Source organism: Acanthochromis polyacanthus, chromosome 3, assembly GCF_021347895.1.
Source record: "Acanthochromis polyacanthus isolate Apoly-LR-REF ecotype Palm Island chromosome 3, KAUST_Apoly_ChrSc, whole genome shotgun sequence".
Lineage (NCBI taxonomy): Eukaryota > Metazoa > Chordata > Actinopteri > Pomacentridae > Acanthochromis > Acanthochromis polyacanthus.
The window spans coordinates 9,976,641-10,002,096 of NC_067115.1; the positions used below are offsets into that span (position 1 = coordinate 9,976,641).

The window sequence follows — 25,456 nt, forward strand, 5'->3', positions numbered from 1 at the left end:
CTAAATATCCACTAAGTTCTTGCTAAGTAACTTAGAAAAATATGTTTCCTGTAAGTCTTCTTGAAAAACCACTTCAAGCGAGCACAAAAAATTTTGGAGGGTGAATCTGGGGGATTTTTATAGAACTGTAATGTTTATGTTAACCTTTTCTAATGAGTAACTTGGATATTTTATAGTTATAGACTTCTTAATAATCAAACATCTCTTTGAAACCATAGGAGTCGCCCCCTGCTGGCTGTTTGAAAGAATGCTGCATTTTCACTTCAACACTGGTTTCAGTTTTCTTTTATGGACAGTCTATGGTCTAAATCAAAAATAATAAAGGTCTAGCGATCGTCAGTGCCAAACTGGATGAGACTGTCACTGTGAAATGTGTGGCGAAGATTTGGCCATAAATGGACCAAGATGCTGACATGACTGTAAACCCACATGGGAGCAGCTACACAGCATGCTTATTTCTCTATGTATAACTCGACATGAATTAATCACCACTCGGGGACCTCAGAGAAGTTGGATTTCATTAGTTCTCTTGTCCTGCACCATCATGAGAGTTTTGTGAATTCGAATCCTCTGACTTATATAATTATATTCTCCTTTAAAGTTGATTTTCAACATCAAAGGGACAATATAGCCTTTGAAGTACCATGGGATTGGATCACTGTCTAACCCACTCTTTAAGATTCTGTCACAATGACATTAGGGAAGTCATGTGAATTAAAAGACTAGAGAACAGCTCTTGCCTTTGCTCTGTGTCCAATTTCAATCAAAATGTCATGCTGTGCCATTTTCCCTGAATGTGGAACTGGCAAGTGTGTTAGGTTGACATCTTTGTGGCTAAAATCCTGTGACTAATATGTAAATTATTTGACAGTTACACTCTATGGGATTGTCAAATCAGGGCTATAACTTGAAGAATAAGTTTTCATTATTGCGGGCATTGTTTAAAATTAGATTTAACCACAAATTGTTGCCTGTCATTCCCCTTACTGCAGTAAATCTGTAATTTATGGGGAATAATGTAAGAATTACAGAAGGATAATGGACCCAAACTGCCTTTAAATGGTAAAGAAATGTAGAAATAGTGAAGACATCTTACTGTATAAATGTATACATTGGGGGATGCATTAATGTGTCCCCCAATAATAAATGTATAAATTGGGGGACACATTAAGCCATCCTACTACAGTATAAAGCTGAACCTTCAAGGAACATTGAAGCTGAGCATTGAAACATCTAATTTCCTTAATTCTGGCAATTTTTGTGCACCACTTTGTGCAGATTTAGTTCAAGGTAACCTTCAGTAAATGTTCAGAAAATATTCAGATAGAGTAACAAAACACTTAATTTCCTACATTCTAGTCATTTTTGTATTTAATAATTTGTTCCCTGAAGGTTACTGTTTGCTGAACTGTCAGGGAACATTAGAGGAACGTTCAGGGAATGTCCACAATGAGCATCTAAACATCTGCATTTCCTGCATTTTCACAATTTTTAAACACGAATTTGTTCCCTGAAGGTTACCAATTGCTGCATGCTGAGATAATGTTCCCTCAAGGTTCCCTTAAGGTTATGTCTTTACTGAATCTCCAGGAAACTTACAGGTTGAGCATCAAAACACTTGAATTTCCAGCATTATGGTGAATTTCTATCCACCAAGTTGTTCCCTGAAGGTTGCTGTTTCCTGAAGAATGTTCCCTTATAGTTCAATGGAAGTGACTGTTTGCTGAAGAATCGGGGAACATTCAAATTAAGCATCAAAACACTTTATGTCCTGCGCTGTGGTGATTTCCGATGCTTCTGTTTGTTCCCTGAAAGTTAATATTTGCTGAACCTTCACTAAATGTTCACAAAATGTTCAGGTAGAGCATCAAAACGTTTAGTGTCCTGCATTCTAGTGATTTTTAATGCACCAATCTGTTCTCTAAAGATTGTTGTTTGCTGAAGCTTCAGCAAACTCTCAAGGATATTTCACATTAAAACACTTGGTTTTCCTGCAATCTAATATTTTTTAAGTCCCCAATTTTAAATGTTTAATCATTCTTTCCTGAAGTTTGCTAAACATTCATTGAGGGTCACAGTAGAGCATTGTAACACTTGAATTTCCTGCATTCTACTGTATTTTCTTTTAAACCACTAATTTGTTCTCCGAGGTTTGCTGAATGTTTAGGAAATGTTTCCTCATTGTTCCCTGAAGTTAACTGTTTGCTGAACATTCAATGAATGTCCGTAGAGCATCAAAACGCCTGAATTTCCTGCTTTCTTCCCTGAATCTCGCTGGATGTTTTGGAAATATTCCCTCAATGTTCCCTGAAGTTTAGTGTTTGCTGAATATTCATGAACATCAAAGTAGTGCACTAAAACACTTGAATTTCCTGCATTCTAGTATTTTTTTAGCCTCTAATTTGTTCCCTAAGCTTGGTGTTTGCTGAATGTTTAGCAAATGTTCCCTGAAGTTTGCTGTTTTCTGAACATTCAATGAATGTTAAAGTAAAGCACTTCAATCACCTGCGTTCTGGTAATATTCAATTTTCCTATTTTCAATAATCCCTTGGCTCTTTCATGTTTTAATGCACTAATGTAAATATTGAGGGAAACATCTGCCCTGAATTCCCCTCCTGAAATGTATGAATATCAGTAAAACAGTATTGCAAACCCTCTTTATAATGGCTTCTCCTGAGCTGCTAAATCCTCTCCTGTCACTTCAAGAGGCCACGGGCAACCTTTGTTTGCTTTGTGTGTCTGTTGAAACTTTGTGTAGTGACAGACGGACTGTGAGAATAACACTATTGGCGCGGTAGATTACTTGTGACGCTCCAAAGCCTCGGGGAGTTGGCTTGAGATTGCCTGTCTTTGATAAGGTCCTGGCACACAACTAAACCCTGTCCCCGTCTGGAAAAGTTTATAAATAAACCCAGAAAGTTTGCCGACGAGGATAAAACACGAGCTGTAATCTGCGGATGTTTCTAGACAGTTAAATGTATTTGGAGTGGATTAATGAAGTCGCTTTTCTGCGTTTTTTGCGCAAACGAGGCGCTGCGTTTTTATGTATCTTCCGGGACCAGGCCAGCGGTTCTTCACTTTGAAGTCCACAGTTAAACCTTTAGCCCAGTTGGTGCAGAAACAGCCCGGAGGATTTCTGCCGCTTGAAACTCTACCTGCGGAGGGAAGTCGAGAGGAAAAAGGGGGCTCCTCTCTTTATTGAAATATTTTATTATTTTTTATTAAACCTGTCCGGGGACGGGATAGAAGCGCAGCGGCTTTTACGCACAGCCGTGTTGTTGGACTTACTTTACTTTTCTAATCAGGAAGGCTGCTCGGCTACACGGATGGTAAGTTGTCGGGAAGCTGTTCCACAGGCCCCCTCTCTTGGCCGCTTTGATGTGCTGCTGCTGAGCTTTGAAGTTGAGAAATGCGGGCTATGTTTCTTGTTTGTGGGCGAGAAATACGGTGAGATAGATAAGAAGCTTATGTGTGTGTGCTTGTGTAGCCCAGATATATAGAAGAAGAGAAAAAACGGAATATTTGTCGGGTGGTGCGTCTTCTGGCTGGGAAAAAAAAGTGGGATGTCAGAGCCCCCACCTCCTCCTCCTCCTCCAGATTTTGACACCCCCAGTGATCTACATAGGGACTGAGCCTGCCTCCTCTGAGGTCAGTTGTTGAATGGGACAGGCTACATTAAACTACAGCGCCTTGTTTTGCAGCGAGATAACACCACATGTGGCACGGCGCAGGGTTTAAATAGTGCGTCGTTGGCGTTGTGTTTTCTCTCCCTGTGTGTGTGCTGGATTACTGGTCGGTTTTTGGACTCTATTCGACCTGAAATGGAGTAATAGCTGGAACTTTTTTAACGGCTTTTCCTCCGGTTTCGGATCTGCTCTGCGATGGTATGTTGCTGGAGTTGCCACTGTGATTGTAGAAATGTTGCATTTTCATCAAACCAAGACGCGATTATTGTTATTTTTGTGTCATTTTAGCTGCTTTTCGCGCGTTACAGTGTTGCAGGTCTTTACTCCAAAATGTGTCTCTCTGTTCGTGTTGGTAGTGGAGACACGTTGCCGGGGCTGTGGCTCGGATAATGTGCCGTAATAAACCTTCTTCCCAGGCGATTGATGGTTTTTCTGCATTTACGCATGAGCGACCGGCTTCTCCCGCGGGGCTTCTTACCCCCTTTTTCGTACATTACAGCGCTTTAAGGTCATTGTGGAGCAGATCAGATGCTGCTGCTGCTCGTCTTGTACATTTCTGGGATGGTGAGGACAAGTGTGAGTGGGAACGAGTAGTGATGCAGGCGAGGGGAAGGGTACGGTCGTCCGAAACAGATTGGGAATTAATTGGAGTTGAAGCCTGTGACATGGACTCGTTAGGAAAACACGTGTAAGCCACAGTTGTGAGAAATACGGTTTTGGTGAAGAGTGAGGCTGTGCGAGACGATTATTCTTGTAAAATGCGTTTTGATGTGGCAGATCAATGCACGTAGAGAATGTAGGCTGCAGTTGATCTCTCATTTAGATTATAAATAGATAAATGAAACGGAAAGAAAGCCTTTCATATTTCCTTTCTCTGTGAACCCGGCGAGGGTTTTTTGAAAGGGACTGTTTACTTGATGTCTTTCTTTGAAGTTCAGCAGGATCTGGCTTTGATTAGATCAATACTTTGTGTTTCAGAGTGAAGAGGAGCTGAGAAGCTCCCCCGCTGCTTTTAGAGAGTGAGGAGGATTAGGCTGGAGCTCAGTGGAGGCACGACGGCACTCTCACACGGCAACCAGAGCTGGAGCCATGAGCAGGGCGCTTACGGAGCACATCAGCAGTAGCTTCCGAGAAGATGCTCCTCGTCCCCCGGTGCCGGGGGAGGAGGGAGAGGCGTCATGCTACAACCCCAGCAGATCTGCCAAAATGAGAGCCCAGAGCAAGGTTAAAGATTCCCCCGCCGTCGCCGCCGCGCCTCCCGGCTCCACACCGCGGAGGAACGAGGATGGACTCGGGGAGCCAGAGGGCAGCGCGTCTCCGGACTCGCCCTTAGTCCGGTGGACAAAGTCTCTGCATTTTCTGCTGGGCGACCAAGACGGCGCTCACCTCTTCAAGACCTTCCTGGAGCGGGAGAACTGCGTGGACACTTTGGACTTTTGGTTCGCCTGCAACGGCTTCAGACAGATGGACTTAAAGGATACCAAAACGTTGCGAGTTGCCAAAGTTATTTTCAAGCGGTACATCGAGAACAACAGCATTGTCGCCAAGCAGCTGAAACCGGCCACCAAGACCTTCATAAGGGATAGTATTAAGAAGCAACAAATAGACTCTGCCATGTTTGACCAGGCACAGACGGAAATTCAGTCGAACATGGAAGAGAACGCATACCAGATGTTTCTGACCTCTGACATATACCTCGAATACGTGCGCACCGGCTGCGAGAACGCGGCGTACATGAACCACGGCGGGCTGGGCAGCCTCAAGCTGATGTGCGGATACCTTCCTCCTCTCATTGAGGAAGAGGAATGGAGTTGTACCGACCTGAAGGCGAAAACTTTGGGCTCTGTGGTTGGACTGTCAGCGAAAAACCTGAGGGCTACTGCTACCATCCGGACAGCAGCAGAAGTGCTGGAGAACAGTTGCAGGTGAGTCTGTGTGTTGTGGTGATTTTTTTTAATGCTCATGTGTTAGTCCGGATCCTGCATCAGTTAGACTGCACTGAATATGTTGCGGTGATTTCACAAAATGCCTTAAAGAGGGAGAGGGAGGTAAAAGGCACTTGATCAAAGGGTCTCAGAGGAACATGCCTGTATATTTGTGCCCTCCTGCCTTGCAGTTAGTCAGAGGGGTTGGAGGGGTGGAGGGGCGGGGTGGCTACAAAACATCAATGCATCTGAGCCTTCCTTTTAAGTAAATGGTGTCTTGCAGGCAGCCCTCTGCTGGCTTGCTCAAGTTTCCTGTGCTTTGAAACCCTTCCTCCGGTTCAGGAATGAATTCAGACACCGAGCCTCACGACTGAAACAGTGTGATGCTATTGTAAAGTTGTGCTGCATTTTTTCTCTCCCCCCTCCGCTTTATTCTACCCACTAAGGCATATAGTTATTGTATGCTGTCACGAAATCTCCTTAAAGCGGAGAAATGCTAATACACAGTTAAAAAGAACTTGTGCAGTCAGTCTTACGCCAAGCAGAGATATTGTTCTCTTGGTCAGAGATGAAAGCAGAAACTGTTTGTGGAAAGCATTCGGGCTTTTATCATAAGAGCTCGTCCCACACATTGTCCAACAGCTGAAATCTTTTCAAGCCAGGAACATTTTCAAAAACTGGATTTTATGCATGAGCCTGCATCAAAGGCTGCTTAAAAAGTTTTTTTTTCTTTCACTCAACTACTTTGTCCTCACATCTGGATGCAATTACAGCTTTGACTGTCTCAATAGGTTGGTTTGGTAGGAAAAGTGCAATTTATAGATGATCCATACTTTTCCTGTCAACTTGTCTACCATTTAATGAGATTAAACTCGTCTCCAGCATTTTTAGTTTTATTCATAGCGGTGTGCAAAAGTAATTGATTAAGTGTAATAACTTAAGCACTCCCCTGAGGATTTTTTATCCTTCATGTGAGCAGATGTCAGATAACATCACAGCTCAGTTGCTCATTTGCTTGGAAGTGGCCATGTTGAGTTAGGAACCAATAAGCACGGGGTTTGTTGACATGTGGGCATATCCTGCTTTCCCCGGTGTGTGTGATCCCCCCCTGCATTCTCCTTTTTCAACTAAAAGAAAAGCAAGCCCCCTTCTTTCTCCCCCCTCTGTTTCCCCCCTTGCCGCTCACCATCTCTTTAGGTCAACCAATTTCCATCTCAAACATGTGGAACTAATTTTGCCACTGCACAGATTCTTTTTTCTCCTCTTTTTTTTTGAGAAACCTCCAACTCCAAAGTGATTGAAAAACACAACAATAAAACATCCTCAGCTCAGTTCCGCAGCTTCAACCACCGACCCCACTTTCCTATAGATTGTGTGTCAGTGTTTTCCTTCCTCTTTTCTTTTGTGCCCAGCACTTTTATCTCTTTTTTTTAGAAAGAAAAATCTGTCTGACAGAGACTAAGCATGCTTTGGAGGGAGACAGGGAGAGACAAGAGGAGGGGAAGAAGGGGTGAAAGACAGGAAAGAGAGGGGGAGATCATGAAAGAAAGAAAAGAGATGGAGAAAGCGAGCGGGGGTGGGGGTGGGGGGGGTGCAGAGAGCCCAGCTGTGCTAAATACCTGACTCTTTGCATGGACCTTCCAAAGGTCAGGTTTGTGCTTGGGGCCTACGGCTTTAGTCATGCTGGGGTTCTCCTCAGCACTCCCGGCAGAAGGCATTCTCATAAAGAAAGGGGCCCTCCTTCCCCCTTTCTCTCTCTCTCTCTCTCTCTCTGTCTCTCTCTCACTCCACTCTCTCTCTCTCCTTCTCACTCTCTCTCTAAAGCTCAAGTTCCCCCTTCCTCCTGCTTCTTCTTCTTCCCTCCCTCTTCCTTGTCCACCCCCTTCACTACTGGAGCAGGAATGCAACACAGCAGGAGAGAGTAAAAGACTTTTTAGAAAGGAGAGTCGGGGAAGGAGGGGAGGGCCCCCAGACTGGATGATAGCAAAAGGGGGGGGGGGGGGGGGGTAGAAAAAGTGGGAGAGTGGAGAGGACTCCCAAGGAAAGAGTGGAGTTTTTAGAGTATGGACCTAAACAAAAGGGAGGAGAGAGAAGGAAGGGAAATTCTGTTGTTCATTCACACAAACTCTGCAAGGCTGCTCACTTTGTCCACCAACACAAACCTTGTATGTTAGGGGCAATAATGAACCCATAGCTCCATCTGTAACACTCCTCAGACCCCAAAGTCTCATGAAAGTGGCTCTAAATCACATAAATCTGCAGAAAATGACAACAAAACAAACTCAACACACCTCTCGCCACATCGCATTGAAACTTTGGCAACCGTCTTCTACAGGTCCCACCGTCGAGGAGACCCCGCCAGCCCCTACTTTGTCAACTCTGGCTACATTTTTGCCCCCGCCACCAGTGCCAATGACAGCGAGATCTCCAGCGACGCCACGACAGATGATTCCATGTCGATGACGGACAGTAGCGTGTAAGTTTTTTGTGTTTTTCTTGTTGTTGTTTTTTCAATGAAAACCTAAAACAACAAAAAAAAAAAAGCCGGTAGATCAGTTTCATTACAACCCAGCTGGCTCCCACAGATAATGTAGCAACTTCAAAAGGCTCATTTCCATTCAGCTGACCGTGGCCAAAGCTTGGGTGAATTTTATTATTTTCACAGTATCTAAACGCGCCTGGACCAGATTTGAGATTTCACCTTTCCAGGAAAAAAAACCTCTCAGGGTGTGAAGAAAAATATTTGGCCCTGTAGTTTAACAAACTCAGCTTTTTTCTCTGGGCCAAGGGACTGCACGGTTGCGAAATAATGGCCTGTAATGTATTTTAATTATCCTCTATGATTGACTCCAGGTAATTCTATTAATGTGCAGTTGTTGCTGTGGCCTCCAGGGAGATAACTCTGGGAAAGTCATTATGTCTGAGGACCTTTTGAAGTTTATTCTGATGCGTTACAGGCTGGAGAGAAGGCAGAAAAAATGAGAACGTCTTGATGTGGGTGGGGGCGTTGCCTCATTTTCCTCAAAGTTGATATGTATCCATCCCACCCACCCTTCTGCCACAACAGACTTGTTTTTTTCATATTATCTAATCGCTTTTTCCCTTTGAAGAGCTGAGAGAGGGGGGTGGAGGGAAATGGCCATTCGGGCCTCAAGACAAACTCATTGAAAAATGTTGGCACTAAATGAAAGAAGGCTTACTCACATGGTGGGTCGGTTTCCTGCCACTGGCCTCAGCGGCGTGCTGAGATCATGTGTCTGCGAGGCTTTCACAGGGGTTACTCATTTCTAGACCTTGGGACAAGACACAAGGAACTCCCCCTGGCCAGACTAGGACACCCCACCTCCCCAAACCAAAAAAAATAAAATCACCTCCAAACACCCCTCCTCAACCCCTCTCCTCCACCCTCCAGAGCCAATAGCAGGAGTGGTGAGGCTCGAAGTGCAAGGGAGTGAGAAAATAAAGTGCATGGAGTATAAAGGGCTTAACTGAATCGCTTTCAGCCTATTGTTAGGTGAGGGGAGCTTAGCGGGATAAGAGGGTGGCTGGCTGCTTTGAAAATGACTTGCACAACTGAATAGGAGATCCCCATAAAGTAAGGGCCCATGAAACCATGAAAGAGTCCACGGCTGTTTTCTCTTCCCCGACCTGCACAAAGCGCCGAGCCGTCACATGGTTTTTAACCGGGGGTGGGGACAGTTGGGATTGATAAAAAAAAAAAAACATTGTTAGTGAGAGGGAAGTCGGCAAGTTTTTTGTTTGGGAGTGATGCTTTTTTGCAGCCAAGTTTGGAGTTGTTGTTAGCGCACCAAGTTCCTCTGGGCTGTTGAGTTTTTACTTTTGAAGAGTTTCCTGTTTCTTCCCGCGCCTTCAGGGATGATGGCTTGTAGTCTCAGGGGTACAGTTTGTGAAGCATTGATTTTTGGTAGTTGGCCCTTCTTACAAGAAGAAGCTCGCTGTAGCACAGGTGATATCAGCAGCCTGACTCCCTCCACTGTCTTCTTGGCATAGGCACACTAAAAATGGGACTCACAGAAGTTGAATGCAGAAGAAATAAACCAGGCTAATTGTTGATTGTGTGTCAAAGTCATATTCTTTTGATAGTGCTCACTCTGAGGTCTTTGACACAGAGATCTTCTCCCGTCCTTGTCCTAAACTCTCTGCAGCTTCTCTTCATTCAAGGGAACAGTTTGATTAGTGTGCCCTTTTTATAGTGTTTAAAAGACACACAGTAAATTTGAATCTCATTTCCCAGATAAAGAACAAGAAGAGAAGGATTTGGGAAGAGGAGTGGGTTGGAGGGGGGGGAGTGGAAGAAGGGGTGGTGGAGGGGATTTTTTTCTCTTTTGCTTATATCTTATTTATGGATTTACTTGGACGCTGGGGAATGCTGCTGCACCAACTTCAAACATTACCTTATCTTACAAACCAGCCTTTTGATGTTGCTGAGATCAGAGGCTCACAGCAGAGCGCTTGCCAAACGAAGATGGCAGTGGGTGCATATGTGCATGAGTGTGAGATTTCAAAGAGGCAGCAGAAAAAGTAGCGTTTGGGCTAGGTCAGACACTTCTGAGCAGCCAAAACGGCCAAGATAATTGGCCCAGCTTAAGTGACAACTGACTGGAAAAAGCTAACAGACAGAATGAAAAATGGAGAATGAGATTCCCAGAATAAATGCCTAATTGTCTTGAGACTACTAGTATTCCTGTCTATATCTCCATTTTCTTATTAATATAACAACTACTAGACTTGAGCAGCATTTGCTAGCTTGCTTCAGTCTGCTGTAGTTTCCGACTCCAACCAGCCACCAAGGTTAGCGCTAATTCTTCTGCTTTTCAAACATGCGCTGTCAGAGTTGACGCGGACTGATGTAATCTTATCAGTGGGGCTCTTCTTTTGAAGCCCACAGTGGGATGTTTAGCATATCTCTGCCATTGTCCTGCCGTGTTTTGTTATGTCTTTTTGTTGCCCTGGCTTCAAGGGCTCCCTGGTCCTTTTGATTTAGCAGTAATGTGCTTGGTGGGTGATGACGGGGTGGTGTTGTGTTGGCCACTTCAATGATGAACTGCCTCCTAAGGGTTCTTTCTCTGCAGAGATTGGCTAATGGTGCTAATGCATTAACAGTTGGTATGGAGGCACCGTGATCTGCATGATGAGCTGCCCCAAAAACAACACCTACCAGGCAGTTTGTTTTAAATAAGGCGTCATTCTGAGTGAATGTTAATTTTTCTTCTGCAGAGATGGAATCCCTCCATATAAACTGGGCACCAAGAAGCAGCTCCAGCGAGAGATGCATCGCAGTGTCAAGATCAATGGCCAGGTTACGCTACCCCACTTTCCTGTGAGTCCTACTTCCTTAAGTTCTACTACTCCCTGCCTCAGTGCTTTTTTTTCTTCTTTTTTTGTAATCTGATAAACTCAAACTTTTACGCACCGACACACAACTGGGTCCTGATTCCCTCAAGGAGCTTATGCTTTATTTTATTTATTTATTTTCAGAGCTCATGTTGTGACAGAATACTGTATTTCATTCTTCCGCTTGTTTCATATAAAAGTCGGGGTAAATGAAAGGCAGGATTTGCATACCACTTCACTTCTTCTTCTGCTGTTTCATTCCCCCCTGCCACCCTCCCTCCCTCCCTCCCTCCCCACCTCCACCACCCTCTTTTTCTTCTCCCCGTCTCAGTCACTTCTGTAGGGCTGTTAATCTAAACTTGTGTTGTCATCTTTGTTTTCCATCTGCATGTCACAAAGCATCATCTGTTGTGCTCGTAATAAGCATCACAATGATGCTAATAGTAATGATGAATTCTGCCTTAAGATTCCTCTTTGAACTGGCTGAATAATTAGTGAAACTAATGCTTGTATCCCAGCAGTTGAATAGGAGACAAATCACTATTCAGTTCCACTTTCCTCTACACCAATATCTGGTCCCATTAGTATTTTGGTCAGACAGTGTATGCTCTTTGAATTCAAGATTATTTTTTCTTTTCTTTTTTTCTTTTTTCTTTTTTGGACCGGCTAGAGTTGTTGTGAGAAGGTTTGAGGAACTGGGTCAGGACAGATTGACACAGGTTAGGAGGTAAAGAGGCAAGAAAATAAATATGAAATTCTTTTGTCTTCATATCCAAACACCAGGTATGTGCATGTGGAAGAGCTTGTATGTGTGTGTGTTTGTGCATGCATTTCACAGTGTTGTTTGTTCCCTCAGTTTCCTCTTTTCTCTCTCTCTCAATCTCTCTCTGTCTCTCTCTTTTCCTTTCCCACTTGCACTCCTTTAATGTCTCCCTCCTGATTTGGAGATGGCTCTGTCTCCCATGATGCACCAGCCCCAGGCAGCGGGGGCCCCGTGCAGGGCTGGCGCTCCTTTGCCAGCAGCTCCGCTTGCCTTTCTTCTTCTTCCCTTCATCGTGTCTACAAAGAGATGAGAGGAACAACAAAAAAAGAGTCAAAATCAAGAAAGCCAGTGTGCCAAATAACAAAAAAGTAAGAAAGGGAGAGAGAGGAGCCGGCGCATATAGTTAAAGAAAAAGGATGATAATGTGACTAGAGTACCTCTGAGCTGCCCTGCATGCAGCCAGGAAATAAATTACTACTTCCCCTCAGATCTTCCCAGTATTTGACTCTCTATCCTCTCCCTCCCTTTTTCCCCTCCTTCTCCATCTTGCTGTCTCTCCGCCACCATTGCCACTTCATGAACGCACATCTCAATCCTCTTCCCTCTTTTTTCATGCTGTTAATTTTGTCCCCCTCTCCCTTTTTTTTCTTCCCCTCTCCTTCCTCCTCTCCTCGCTCTCTCTTCTCTGTCGATATCTGGCTTTTATTCGGAGATTTAAAGCTGCGTGTCCCTCCCACCCCTAGTGTGCGTTTGATGTTTGACAAGGGCCCTTTGAAGTGTGCTGACTTCAGAGGCTGCCTAGCTGATGGCTTGGTCGGGCTACAGAGGGTGCAGGCAGGGGGCCTCCCCTCCGAGCGAGACCAACTGCTACCCCGCCATTGCTACCCCCTTCTCTTCCCCCTTGCCCAGCAGCCTGGCACTGCCAAGGGCACTGAGCATGAGAAGATCTGGGAAGGGATGGGCGGCATAGAGAAGGTTCAGGTTAGCTCGAGGGCAAGGGCATGTGGATTAGGCCTTTTTGGAATAGTAGCAGGCTTTTTGGAACAAGACAGGATTGGGGCAAGGGCAGTGGATTAATGCACCATATTGCATCTGTCAGAAACACTAAGCAGTTACACTCACATTAAAGTGCCCTTCTACCCTGCAGAGGACACACCGGCTGCCTAAGGAGATGACCCCTGTCGAGCCCTCAGCTTTCGCCGCCCAGCTCATTGCCCGGCTGGAGAAGCTGAAGCGAGAGCAGGACACGATGAGCTCGCTGGAGGAGAGACTGCAGCAGATCCAGGAGGTACGAATGCACAGGCTGACACCTCCACTTACCACTTGGAAATTATAACTCAACTTGGCTCAGGACAATCGTACTGTGCCGCACTACAAAAGCGTTTCTGCCAGCTTCAGCATTCGAAGAACAGGGTACAGACCGAGGGATTTTAAAGTCTGCCTTGGTTTAGCTGCTTCTTCCCTTTTCCTCTATGTCCTCCCTTATTTCATCTGGAGGAACTTTCATACTTATGTTTCTAGACACACTTGAAGTTCCTTCAAATAGTTAGCACTTAGTTACTCTCCAGTGGCACGTTTGCTGAATATGTGTAGTGCCAGTCTCTTTGTGAAGAGCAGGCACACTCTGCATTATAGATGAAGCGCACCCAAAGCCTGTTAGTGAAGATAACAGTGCAGCAAAAAGGAAACTCAAATCAAGTTATCCAGGCGTTTGCTCTCTCTGACTTCAGTGGATGATAGATATAAGTTAGTGTAAGCTGAGACATAAATTCCACTGCTGGATGTTTTTCCCACATGTGACTGTGTGAAGGTTTCGCCAATAACTTCAATTTTTTTCTTCCTTTACTTGTCCAGGAGGAGGAAAGAGAGGAGAGCAGTGACCTCACTGGCAGCAACTCCCTCCATCATCCTCTGCTCCCGTCTGGTATCCAGTGTGAGGAAGACCCCCAGGCCATTTTAGACGAGCACCTGTCACGTGTCCTAAAGACGCCCGGCTGCCAGTCACCAGGTGTGGTTCGGCACTCACCTCGCTCACATTCCCCAGATCGGACAAGCACAATAGTGTCCGCTGGCCATGGGCCCTTCTTTGGTGCTTACCCTGGGGCCACCAAGGTTCTGATGACAGGCAGGCAGTCCACAAAGCACATCCACCACCACTACATCCACCATCACCATGCTGGGCCAAAGACCAAGGAGCAGATTGAGGCCGAGGCGGCTCAGCGAGTGCAGTGCCTCTGCCCTCAAGGGGGCGCCAATTACTCCGACTTCACACCTGCGTGAGTATCACTTCTAAATACCTCATGTGGTCAGCTTTCACACCAGTAAGGCTGCTCTGCCTCTGGTCCTAACTTGCATCTATTTTTACTTCCAGTCGCTGCAGCACTTTGTCCAGACGGTCCGTCAAGGCCTCCGATGAGGCCGTGTCTTCGCCGCGCCTTCCCCTAGTTGCCACCGACCGTTCTCAGAATGTTTGGCAGTGGATCCTGGAAAGTGAGAGGCAGGGCAAGCACAAGCCACACAGGTAAGACTCAGTCAGGAGCTGCGACAACATCATCTGTACCACAAGGCTTGTAACTTCACAGCTCTTGCTTGCTTAATATTAACCCCTTTTTTGGTCTTAACAGCACTCAAGGCCTAAAGAAGTCCAACCCGCTCGACTCCAAGACGCTGCCCGGTCGAACCTCATGGGGTGGAGGGGGCATTGGCAACGGGGCTCACCTCCGCGGTCACCACCCAGGCCACCCTTTCATCCAGGACCCAGCCATGCCACCCCTTCCCCCACCCAACACCCTGGCACAGCTAGAGGAGGCCTGCCGCAGACTAGAAGAGGTTTCCAAGCCGCCAAAACAAAGGCAAGAAGCTTTATAACTGCTCGTACATGTTGCTCATTTTGATTGGTCACAACAGAATACACATAAAGGATGTCCAGTATTGATGTCAGTACTGATTAGTCGTTGATCTCTGGTTTTTACAGGCACTCAACAGTAGCCAGCTGCCTTCAGAGAGACCGGAGCCATCCAGCAGCTGCCTTCCCCACTGGAGGCAGCTCTTTATCCAGCCCTGGACTCCAAACAGACGAGTACGGTTTCTCTTCTTTTACTGCAAGACAGTCCTGTGTTTGTGTCCGTAGCTCAGTTGTCCTTATTTCCTTCCTTCATTTACTTTCTAGTTTTCCAAATTTCATTCCCCACTTAGATGTTTTTTGGAGCATTCCCTCGCTCTACAAGCTTGCGATTTCGCCCTCTTCCTCCCAGATTTACTTGCTCTTCTCTTCAAAGAGAGATGTTGTGAGTCAGCATAGCTATGTCTTTGAACTCCTCTTCTCTCACTTTTTAATCATTTAAGATTAAACATGCTTTAATATGGAATCCTAACTTCCCACCCATCTCCCAACACACACATGTGCACTCTCTATCCACTGGAACTAAACAAAGATGTGCTAAGTAGCTCCTGGTTATTCAAAGTTCTCAGCCTCCTTCGTGCAGCTGTTGTTGAATGAGGTGGATGTTTACTGTGGAGCTGCAGCCGCTCGACTGTGAGGCCTCTTTAGGTTTTTACATGGTTAACGGTCAGCGAGCCAGCTGCCCGTTTGGCATCCTTAATTAATAATACTTCAAAGATGTCTTCTCTTACAAGTGCAGCCATTTAAAAGCAGTTTTATTTTGCATTTTCAGGTCCAAGGAGCTGGTGGTCACCTACTTTTTCTGTGGCGAAGAAATTCCTTATCGCAGCATGATGAAGACCCACTGCCTCACCTTGGGTCACTTCAAGGAACAGCTCAGCAAGAAAGGCAACTACCGGTAAATATGCACGACTGGCTGCAGATCACAGTAGCAAATACTTGGGTCACAGCTGTTTGAATGGTGCTGTAGCAGGGTTAGTTGAATGTGCATTTTGTTTTCTGGTACTTGTATATGCTTGTCTGCTAAGTGAGAATGTGAAATACTGGAGCCTGATAGTTGAAAAGAAAGTGGGCTGATCCACTGTATTCAGAGCTTACAGAGAGAAGGGAGAGGAAGGGGGGCTCTGGAGCGAATTTTTTCTCACATCTGGTACTGATTTCCATGCTAAGGCAGCCTTAATAAATATGGCTTTGAAGCCTGGGCCATTATATTTTGTGCACAAAGACCATTGCTAGGCCTTCAAATTCCTCCTCCACACTATTGCATCAGGCATTAAAATCAAATCCTGCAAGCACCTTCTTCTGTTAATGGCACAGTGAAAATGTGCCTCCTGTCTGTGCCAAATGATGAGGGGAAATTCCTAACAAAGTAAGAACTTGTTGGGTAATTTCAAATATAATAGCCAGTCAGTTCAAAGAAATGTTTAAATCAGGAAGCCTGCAGTCCGGGAAGTCCAGCCTCGCTTTATCAAATAAATCTTCCAGTGCTGCGTAGGTTGTATACCACTGAAAACACATAAAGCCTGCATGCCCATGACATCAACATCAGGTTTCAGCCACATCTGCTTGTTAGGCAAGAGAGAAGAAGGCCTGCAAACAAGTCATTGCACCCCTGCTATCCCATAACTCTTCAGCGAGCGAGTGAGAAGGGGGAGGTGGGGATGAGGCGTCTGGCTTCAATGGCAGCAGAATGTGTGGAGTTGGTTAATTTGGACATGGCAGCGGTACAGCAGAGAACAGTACGCCGCGGCTCTGCCAGACGATATTGGTGCCAGATGTTGTGAAGAGAGAAAAATCCTGCCACATAAAACATGTTCCAATGGAAAGGCTCCTTCTGTCTCTCTGTTTCACTCGCTGCAACAAAGTGATGACTTTGAACTATTTGCAAGTTGAAAATGACGCGTTTTCCTTCTGAAAAAAATCCAGCCAATTAAACTGAGAAGGATAATCTGTTTATTTAGTTTGGGTTAGGCAAGAAATGAAACAACAAATGAAAAATAAAAGGCTAAATCAGGCCCATCGTAGCTAGACAACCGAGGAAAAGTTTGCTGAAATGCCATATTGTTAAAGAAAACCGTCACTCGTCTGTCACGTTACCTCACAGTGGAGTAGAAAGTTTAGCAGCTGTGATAAAGAAACCTCCTCCTCCTTCATTTGTGTGCAATTACAATCAACTTGGAAAATAAGATTGTATGTGTACGTTCCTATACGCCTCTTCGTACATGTGTTTGAATGACTCTGAGCTGAGCTCATAAAACACTAAGCTTTTTTTCGCCCCTTTTTTCTTCTTTTTTTATATTCTGAACGCAGGCACACATGGGCAAAATGAGGCATTTTTCCATTACAAAGCTTATCATTAAATCCCCTCCCGCTGATCTTTTGCTGGGTTTAAAGTAGAGAGGAGAAATCATTAGGAGCTCCAGGAGACTTCACAGTCACTGGGACCAAGCTAACCCTGGGAGTTATCTCTGCTTGAGAGAAGAAGAAGAGTGGGCTAGCTAGGTGACCTGTGACCTCCAGGAGACTGTCTGAGCAGTCGCCACCCTCCTCCTCCTCCTCCACCCTGCCGGGGTAAAGCCCCTCAGACTCGGCCCACATCCAACCCATCACACCCACTCTGCCGAGCCAGGAAGGCCTCCGCTCCTCTGCTTCCCCCTGCTTTCTTCCCTTTCTGTTCCCTCTTTTCGCCTCTGTTCTCTGCTGGTGATCGGAAAGCTGCCCGAGGTGTGTGCACGTCTGCGACAGCTGATGTGTGTGAGTGTGTGTGTGTTTATGTGCAGGAGGGTGCAGAGTTGTGGTCTTGCAGACTCTCAGGCACCTGAAATGTCAACCTGTGTGACAGAAAGGCCCTTCATTTGACAGTCAGCCCAATTAGAAGCCATGGAGACACTGAGGAGGGAGGGGGCGCTGCAGAAAACAGAGAGAGGGGGGCCTTAAGACAGCCTCTAATTAACCCTTCAACTTTAATAAGACCTTGCAGGACAGATAGGCATCTGTAGAATGGGCTGCAGTGAAGATGCACAATCAGATGAGGAAAGGCGCACACTTGGATTTGCACACACACACACACACACACATACACAAAACATCAACACAAACAGGCTGTTCCTAGCAGCCTGAATTATCACAGGGAGCGTTTAAACGGAGGGTTCAGTTCTGTTTTGCAGCGGTGTGATGTGGAGTCAGGCTCTACCTTTGAAGTGTGCAGGGATGGCATTGAAGGCTATGACTAAGTTGTTTTGAGCAGGATCCATTTCTGGCTCTCAGAGTGTGTGTGTCTGTGTTTGATTTGGACTAAAGGGAGTTGTGCGCGAGCATGTATATGTAAGTAGTCGTGTAGGTGCCTCAAAGCGGTTTTAAAAACACGATGAAATGTATCAGATGCACTCCTGCTGCCACTCTTGTTGGGTTTGAGATTTTTTTTTTTCCCTCACCTACGCTAAACGTTTTCTAATCACAACCCTCTCTCTTTTGTTTTTTCCTCCTTAGGTACTACTTCAAGAAGGCGAGCGATGAGTTTGAGTGTGGTGCGGTGTTCGAGGAGGTGTGGGAGGATGCCACTGTGTTGCCCATGTACGAGGGCAAAGTCCTGGGCAAAGTGGAGAGGATGGACTAAAAAAAAAAAAAAGTCCACATTGCTGCCAACCAACCACCCAATGCCCTTCCCCTCCCAACCAAAAGCTAAGAAACTTGAGCAAGAGACTCTGTAATTTACACGAAAAAGAACAAAAAACACTTTGGACTCTTTTTCTTAATTTTTTATTTTCTATTTCTTAATGTTAAGCTAAACAGAGTTAATATATCCAGCACAAGAGGAGTGATTGAAGGAAGACGAGCCAATGAAGTATGCCGAAACCCAGAGGAGGCGCCGCCCCTCCCTGACTTTCTCAACCAATCAGCCTTAGAAACACAAGGGAATGACACGAGAGACTTTAAAGAGAGACCAATACGAAGATGATGATGATGATTGGAGGCCAGTGGGGGGGAGACCCTGCCTCTTCTTGAATATAACCACTGAAGATGTAGATGACTGTTGTGTTGTGATGTGACGACAGACTGACAGGCGCTGAAGACGCCACCAACCTGCTCTTAACATTACACTCCAACAAAAACGTCCATACGTGTGCATATACATACATGCATATATGTATATATACATGTATTATATATATAGATGCTTTTTGTCATGAGTTGAAATTTTTTTTATTAAGTATTTATTGAAAAAAAACCAACCTTTTACCCCGTTCCCAAATCTTCTTAAACCTGTGTCCCTCCCCAATTTCCCTTATTTCCAGCCAATGGGCAAGCTGCTTTGAATGTTGGGAGAATACTGTGGTGATACTGTTTGTTTTTTGTTCAGTTTTTAATGTTACACAACAGGACGTGACGCTAAGCCTAGCACCTCCCATAGCCTTGTAGCCACATCCGACCCAAACTAACAACCTTATCGGTGGTCTTGTCCGAGGCGCGCTCCCTCCGCTATTCTAATGGTCAGTCCCAGTCTTATATGCTGCTGATAGTTTCTACCGTTGAGTTTGCCACACTAGCATTTCCTCTCCTCCCCTCCTTCTCCCCGTTTCTTTTTTTCCTCTTTGTCTCAGTCCGGACAGAGCTCAATCTTTTTTGTTGTGCCTTTGTTGGTAAAAACCAGGCATTGCACAGGGATGGGGGGGTGGCAGTCGCAGACCCACACAGAGAGGAGACCTAGAGCACAAGTTGTACCATCTAATAATGGCAGTGTTTACAGCCCCAACACCAAAATAACTTGTGCTAACAAGAATCAGTTTGGGTCGCTGAGAAACGACTTCTTGAGGAAGTCAGCTAGCGTGTCGGAAAACACAAACACACAAAAAAGACAAAAATTGAAGAATAATGGCTCCAGTATCTTATGAATGTTGTTACAATAACACCGTATATAGCAGAGCTCCTGTGTACATTGTAATTATGCATTCTGAAGTATGGATAGTGACACATGTGATGCACACATAAACTACACATACACACACAAACAACACAACACATCCAAAATCGCTGGTGTTTAATGAGTACAGCACCTGTGCCTACATGGATGCCATACCATGTGCTACCCTGTTTCAGGGTTTTAATATATATCCCTTAGTTTTCAGAAGGGTTTTATGTTGAAAAGATATTTTTATGCTTTTAATAATATCCTGTAATCATGTTTTTTGTTTTGTTTTGTTTTTACACCACGGCCTTTTTTTTGTTTTTGGTTCATTCTATCTAAACTGTAAATTATACATTATATAAAGAGTTTCATTTAAAGATTTACATGGACCTATAATTATTGTAATTATTGAGAGATGTAGCCTTTATTAAAGTTTTATATTTTTCAAATGAAAGCTGATGTGACTGGAATTGCTTCTTTCATGATTCTTCAGAATGACTTTCCTTGGATTCTCATCACCACCACATTTTTCATGTGTTTCTGATTTAAGGTTGGCTCACATATTTTGTCCTCTTAAGATGCTTGCAATGCTAAAATCAGTCTGGGACACCCGGTTAAGCAGAAACAAACACCACTTTATTAGATACAGATAAAAAAAAATCCAATGTTTTCCCTCTCATGTATCTTATAATACACATGAAAGGCAGTGAAGTACATGAACAAAGAAGCAGAATCCTTATTTGGCAAAAACTTGAAATGCAGAAGCTTCCTAAAAGCAGAATTTATGGCAAAGCTATTGCACTGGAATACATCAGATGTCACAGATGTATCTAATAAACTGGCCACTGAGTACATCTGTTAATGCCTGCAAATTTAAGAAAGCACAAATCAAGAAATGCAACATTGAAGCATTTCCCCCCTGCAGCTCTGTGGACCGCTACCAGACTACATCTGCCTTTAAAATGCAACACATTTTTTGAAGGTTGCAGGGCGTGGCATGTCCCAGAACAAAGAGCTTCTACTATTTATATGTTTAAAATATATGCAGGATTTATATACACTTCATGTATGCTGCATCGAATTCTGGTGAAGCTGTGGTTGAGAATTCACAGAACGAGTTCAATAACATCAGTGTCACTGACTGTTAACTTAGTGACTGGTATTTACTCTAATTTACAATTTTAATAGACTTGAGTTTAAAATGTCTGCTGGAGTTTTTCAAACCTCACTCTGCCTTAATTATAGGGACAAGGATACCTACTGTATTTCAAAACTTTCTCATATTTCCTTGATGCAAAAAATCTGATATTGTTAATTTTGGCTTCACAGTTGTGCAGCTAACTGAATTTTATTTAGACATTTTTAGGCCATAAAAGAGAACTCCTACACCGTTTACTTGCAATAAACCTTTTTGGACATTAGTTTTTTAGACCTTCATCTGGTCAAACTGAGGGGCAAAGAACCTGCCAGACAGATGAGCCAATACTTCGTCATCTGAGACCCATCAGAGACCAGAACTGTCAGGTCATCAGTGCTTTGGGCATTTAGCCAATTAGAAGGTGCAGTAAAGAAAAAAGAAAAAATGGACATTCAGCAATCTGTAATAAACAGCAGCCATAAAATAATGCTGGCTGAAAATAATGACAATAATAGACTCCTCGGTGCAGATTTTGTGTGAATATGACACCAGTCTGTGCTTTCTCTGCATGGGTCTGCTTCTATGAGGGATGCTTTAGCTGTTTGTCACAGTGTAGTTATTTATTAGGGGGACAATAGCACACATTGCAAACACTGAAAGGGACGTGTCTCCTTGCAAGTTTCTCTTCTGTAGGATTAATAAAGGCTTGTCATATCTTGTTGCCTCAGAAACCTGCGCCTATAAGTAGATCTCGACGTAATGCAAAAATTTCCAGCTGATCCTAGAGCTTCGGGCTTTAACATAAACCCTCAGGGTGTCTGAGTCACCTCGTGGTTTTAGAAACTTACCACTAATCAGAACATGTCCAGTACGATTCTGGCCAGAGACCTTCTTGTCAGGTCAGCTCATATTCACACCTATTCCTGCTCTTCAAATGACAAGAAACACTGGACAGCACAGAATGGACTCCACATCAAGCTACAATACAATGATGCATAACAAAAACGGCAGAATTCACAAAGTAGGCCAAGATGTGGAACCTGTTGTTAAACACATGCAAGAATTAGTCTTGACAGTTACCAGCCTTCTCTATAGCCCGCATGTCTTCATAATGAAGAACATAAAATGCTGTTACAGTCATCTTCATCAAAGAGGTACAGTAGCGCAACGCAGTCATCACAAAACAGCAGACTGAAGGTGGAGAGGTGATGGGAATTAAACCAAATCAGTAAAAAAAAATGACTAACAGTTGCTCTTGCAGTCGCTTTATTATCACCAGGAGTTTCAAAACCAGCTGGACCAAAACCTTGCGAAAGCTCGACCGCGTGCGAGCAGAGTAATTGAAGTTCAAATTCATGAATGCAAGCTGTTAATTCACAGCGTAAACAGAAATCACTAAAAGCCTGTAACCTTTTGATGCGCTGCAGCCCCTCAGTGGTTAAATGTGCTGGTTCTGTATTCAATGCTTAAATGGGAGACATTAAGCATGGAAATGAGGGCACGGGCTAATTGGTCCTATTAAAGAGCAATGAGGACCAGCGCTTACTCTCTGACAGTCAACACAAACATTAATGAAGCACCCTGCATCCCCTATCAGAGGGCCGAGCCATGTTTTCCCCCAATTATCTGGCTTTATTTCAGCAGTGGGGAAAAAAAAAAATCATTTAATAGAAGAAAATAATTCAGCAGTGGGGAGTGCAATGCTGTCTCACTCACTTGTACAATTCAATTCAAATCGTTGACATAAAAAGAGACTTGCAATTGGCAAAAAGCAGAGGTAGCCACGTAACAAAGATAACAACAGTCATTACTGACAAGCTTTCACTTCCCACAAAATGATTTTCTCATTTCTGTCTCCCCTGGTAGCTGTTTCTGGCAATATGGCAAAAAAAAAAAGAGAGAGAGGAAGAAAAACAGACAAGCCGCCAATGCTTGTCACATCTTTCAGATACTGTAGGTTCTTCCTCTTTCTTAAAGCCCGTACACACTCCTTTCTGCCCTAAAAAATCATTTCTGCAGCTGAACAGTTTGTATTTTTAACACCACAAATAGCAGATTAATTCTCCCGACTCATCAAAGGCACAGACTTCAATACATAATCAATCCATTACATACTCCCAGAACCCTAAAATCAATTCCTGCATGGTTTTAACTCGACAATGAGGAGGCTTTAATCAGGCTGAACCAGCTAGTTTCTGTTGAACTGTCTGGAATGGGGCAGGTGTAACCCTCCACCCTTTTCCACTTCCCCAACCCCTCACCGACTCTTCCCAACTCTATTTTTACAGCCTCTTGGGGCTCCGGCTTTGAAGGGGAAACCTATCCAGGAAAATTGCTTGCATTTTTCCCCACCGAAGCGTTGATAGATGGACATTGACTGTCACATTCCCCTCTCTCGCCCATCAGGAGCTCTCGCCCCCCTGCTCTCCTCTCAGCCTTTCTATGACATTCCTGTACTAATAGGCGCTTTGTTGAAGTGCAATGCAGGTTACATGCAGGTTCTGAAGTTCCTGCTTTCACAGAAAACTTGACTTTTCATTTGATGCTTCTTTCACAGTGTCTTTTCATCAGAAACGAACATTTCCTTGATCTCGTTGGCGCCCTGTACGTCCCGGACGCCGCTACCTTCGTCTGCTCTGCAAACACTGGCTTCTCCTTGCATTGTGGTAAATTGGCATAGCATGGCTGCGGCTATTGTAAACATGGCTGTGTGGTATAAAGAGGCACCAGTCGCTCCCCAGGCTAAGCTAGTGTGCGAAAGCAGGCAGGAGCTGGTGCCTATTGTGCTGCTGAAGCCTTTGTAGATTTGCAGTGGGCCCCTCTTTTTAATCGCCTTCTCATACACCGCCTGCCGACTCGCTTTGCATATTTAATTGCCAGGTAAAATCATTTTGTCGACAATCCGTTTAATTATTTGATTGTACAGTAACCGTAAAGAGTGAGCGAAAAGGGAAGTGGAAGGGATAAAGAGGGGGGGATAGAGGGAAGGAGGGAGACAGAGAGAGAGCAGCAGGCAGCGGAGAAAGAAAGGGGTCTGTTGCCAGAATAGACATCAAAGCTGTGCCTTGATGTTGATGTTGAATGGGCATTAATGGTTTCTGAAGGCAAGAGATTGCACAGGAAAAAAAAGAGAGAGAGAGAGAGAAGAAAAAAATAAACCCTCCTTTTTCTCTGACAATCCCGCCAGCCATCTCAGTAAATGCATAAACACTGGAACCCGGTGCCAGATAGAAAAGAGGGTTGAGCAGGGGGGAAAAAAGTGAGAGAAGCAAGTTGGATTTGTTCACGTTTGTTTCCGGTAATGACAGAAGGGCCAGTGGTGGAGGAGAGGTGGGTCACGTTGGGCTGATTGGAGGTGATTAGGAGGCTAAAGGAGCTGGAAATTCAGATCAGTGTATTCACTCCTTACAAAGAACTCAAAGAACAATACATGAGGTTATCTTTGCTAACCCAGGGAACCCTTTAAAGAAGCACTGCAGGATTTAAACAGTTTGATCCAAATACTGGGCCCTCTTTGAGGTTACACGTCTTGGATGCAGCATTCAAACCATGTCCAGTACCAGCCAGTTAATATTTTTCATTAAAGTGCCTCTCTGGTTCCTGATTAAACCCCTAAAAGATCATCTCTATGCATCAAAGCTACTTATTTTGAAGTTTCCCCCATTAAACAATCCTTTTCCACCTTAAAAAATGGCTTACATGTAACTCTACACTGTTGGTTTGTCAAGAATTTGCAGATCTAAGAAGTATCCACCTCTGTCTGCAAACACTTTCTGCAGCTGAAGCACACCAGCTCATCTATGACTCTGTAAAACTACACGATTGGAAGTTATAATTAGGAGCAATTCTGGGAGAAACTGATTCTGAAGATGAATATCCATCCTGGAGTCGATCCCAGCTCATTCTGGGTGAAGGCAGGGTTCATGAAAACTACATTCTGTAAGCTGAAAAGATTGGTTGCGGAGATTTGTCGCATATCAAACTCCAGAAGTCTGAATCTGTGCCATCAGTACAGTGCAGTTTCTGGACAGAAAAAATACTCAGCCATGGTGCTTATTTCCTTCACAATATGTTTTCTAGCATGTAAAATACTCCATATAGACACTTTAACTACAGGAGCATGTCTCAAAGACAGTTTAGTCGTTCAGTAACCTTAAATCTACCCTGAATTTTTTTTTAGGCAACTTGAAGACTAAATAAGAAGCTGCAAAGACATGCTAAAGGTGCAGAGATGCATGAGCAGCTGTTTGGCCTGTTTTTTGTTTGTTTGTCTGTAGGTGTGGTGCCTCTATAGATGAAATAAAAGTTTTATTTTTGGTATGAGACTGTAGAAATATAAACAACACATAATTGCTTAAGTTGCATCAAAATTACCAGATCATGCAAATTCAATTCAGTTTAATTTTATTTATGTATAACGCCAGTCACAATTCAGATTGTCTCAAGACACTTTACAGAACCCATATGCCTGAAGAAGTGTTTATCAGTTTCTGTGACTCAAAGATGTAAATAAAATCCTTCCTTTTCTTACGAAGAATGATGACTTTTGACCCCGTCATGTGACACAGCAGCTTTTAAACTTCATTGTTGACTTTTTTCAGGGCTCCAGGTGAGTACATACAAGATGTGGAAATGGTTAAAAAAAATAGGATCCCCTCTGAAGAAAAAGGTCAGATATGCTTCCAAATAACGCACAGCTCGCCATGTTTGCATCATGTTGTTTAATATTCCCTGGTATCATGCTATCACATGAGCCAAACTGAGATAGCTAGGTAGCTAAC

At 44.2% G+C, this 25,456-nt stretch overlaps 1 protein-coding gene across 1 annotated transcript; it reads left to right on the forward strand.

The window, feature by feature from the left end:
* Positions 1-3,654: 3,654 nt before the first annotated feature.
* On the forward strand, positions 3,655-19,991 carry axin2 (axin 2 (conductin, axil)). Its single transcript, XM_022210687.2, has 11 exons — positions 3,655-3,884; positions 4,665-5,611; positions 7,947-8,087; positions 10,850-10,952; positions 12,877-13,017; positions 13,584-14,005; positions 14,101-14,250; positions 14,354-14,581; positions 14,704-14,808; positions 15,404-15,529; positions 18,121-19,991. Exons 2-11 carry the CDS (start codon positions 4,776-4,778, stop codon positions 18,245-18,247), a joined length of 2,379 nt encoding a protein of 792 aa, XP_022066379.2. The 5' UTR covers positions 3,655-3,884; positions 4,665-4,775; the 3' UTR covers positions 18,248-19,991.
* The last annotated feature ends 5,465 nt before the right edge of the window (positions 19,992-25,456 follow it).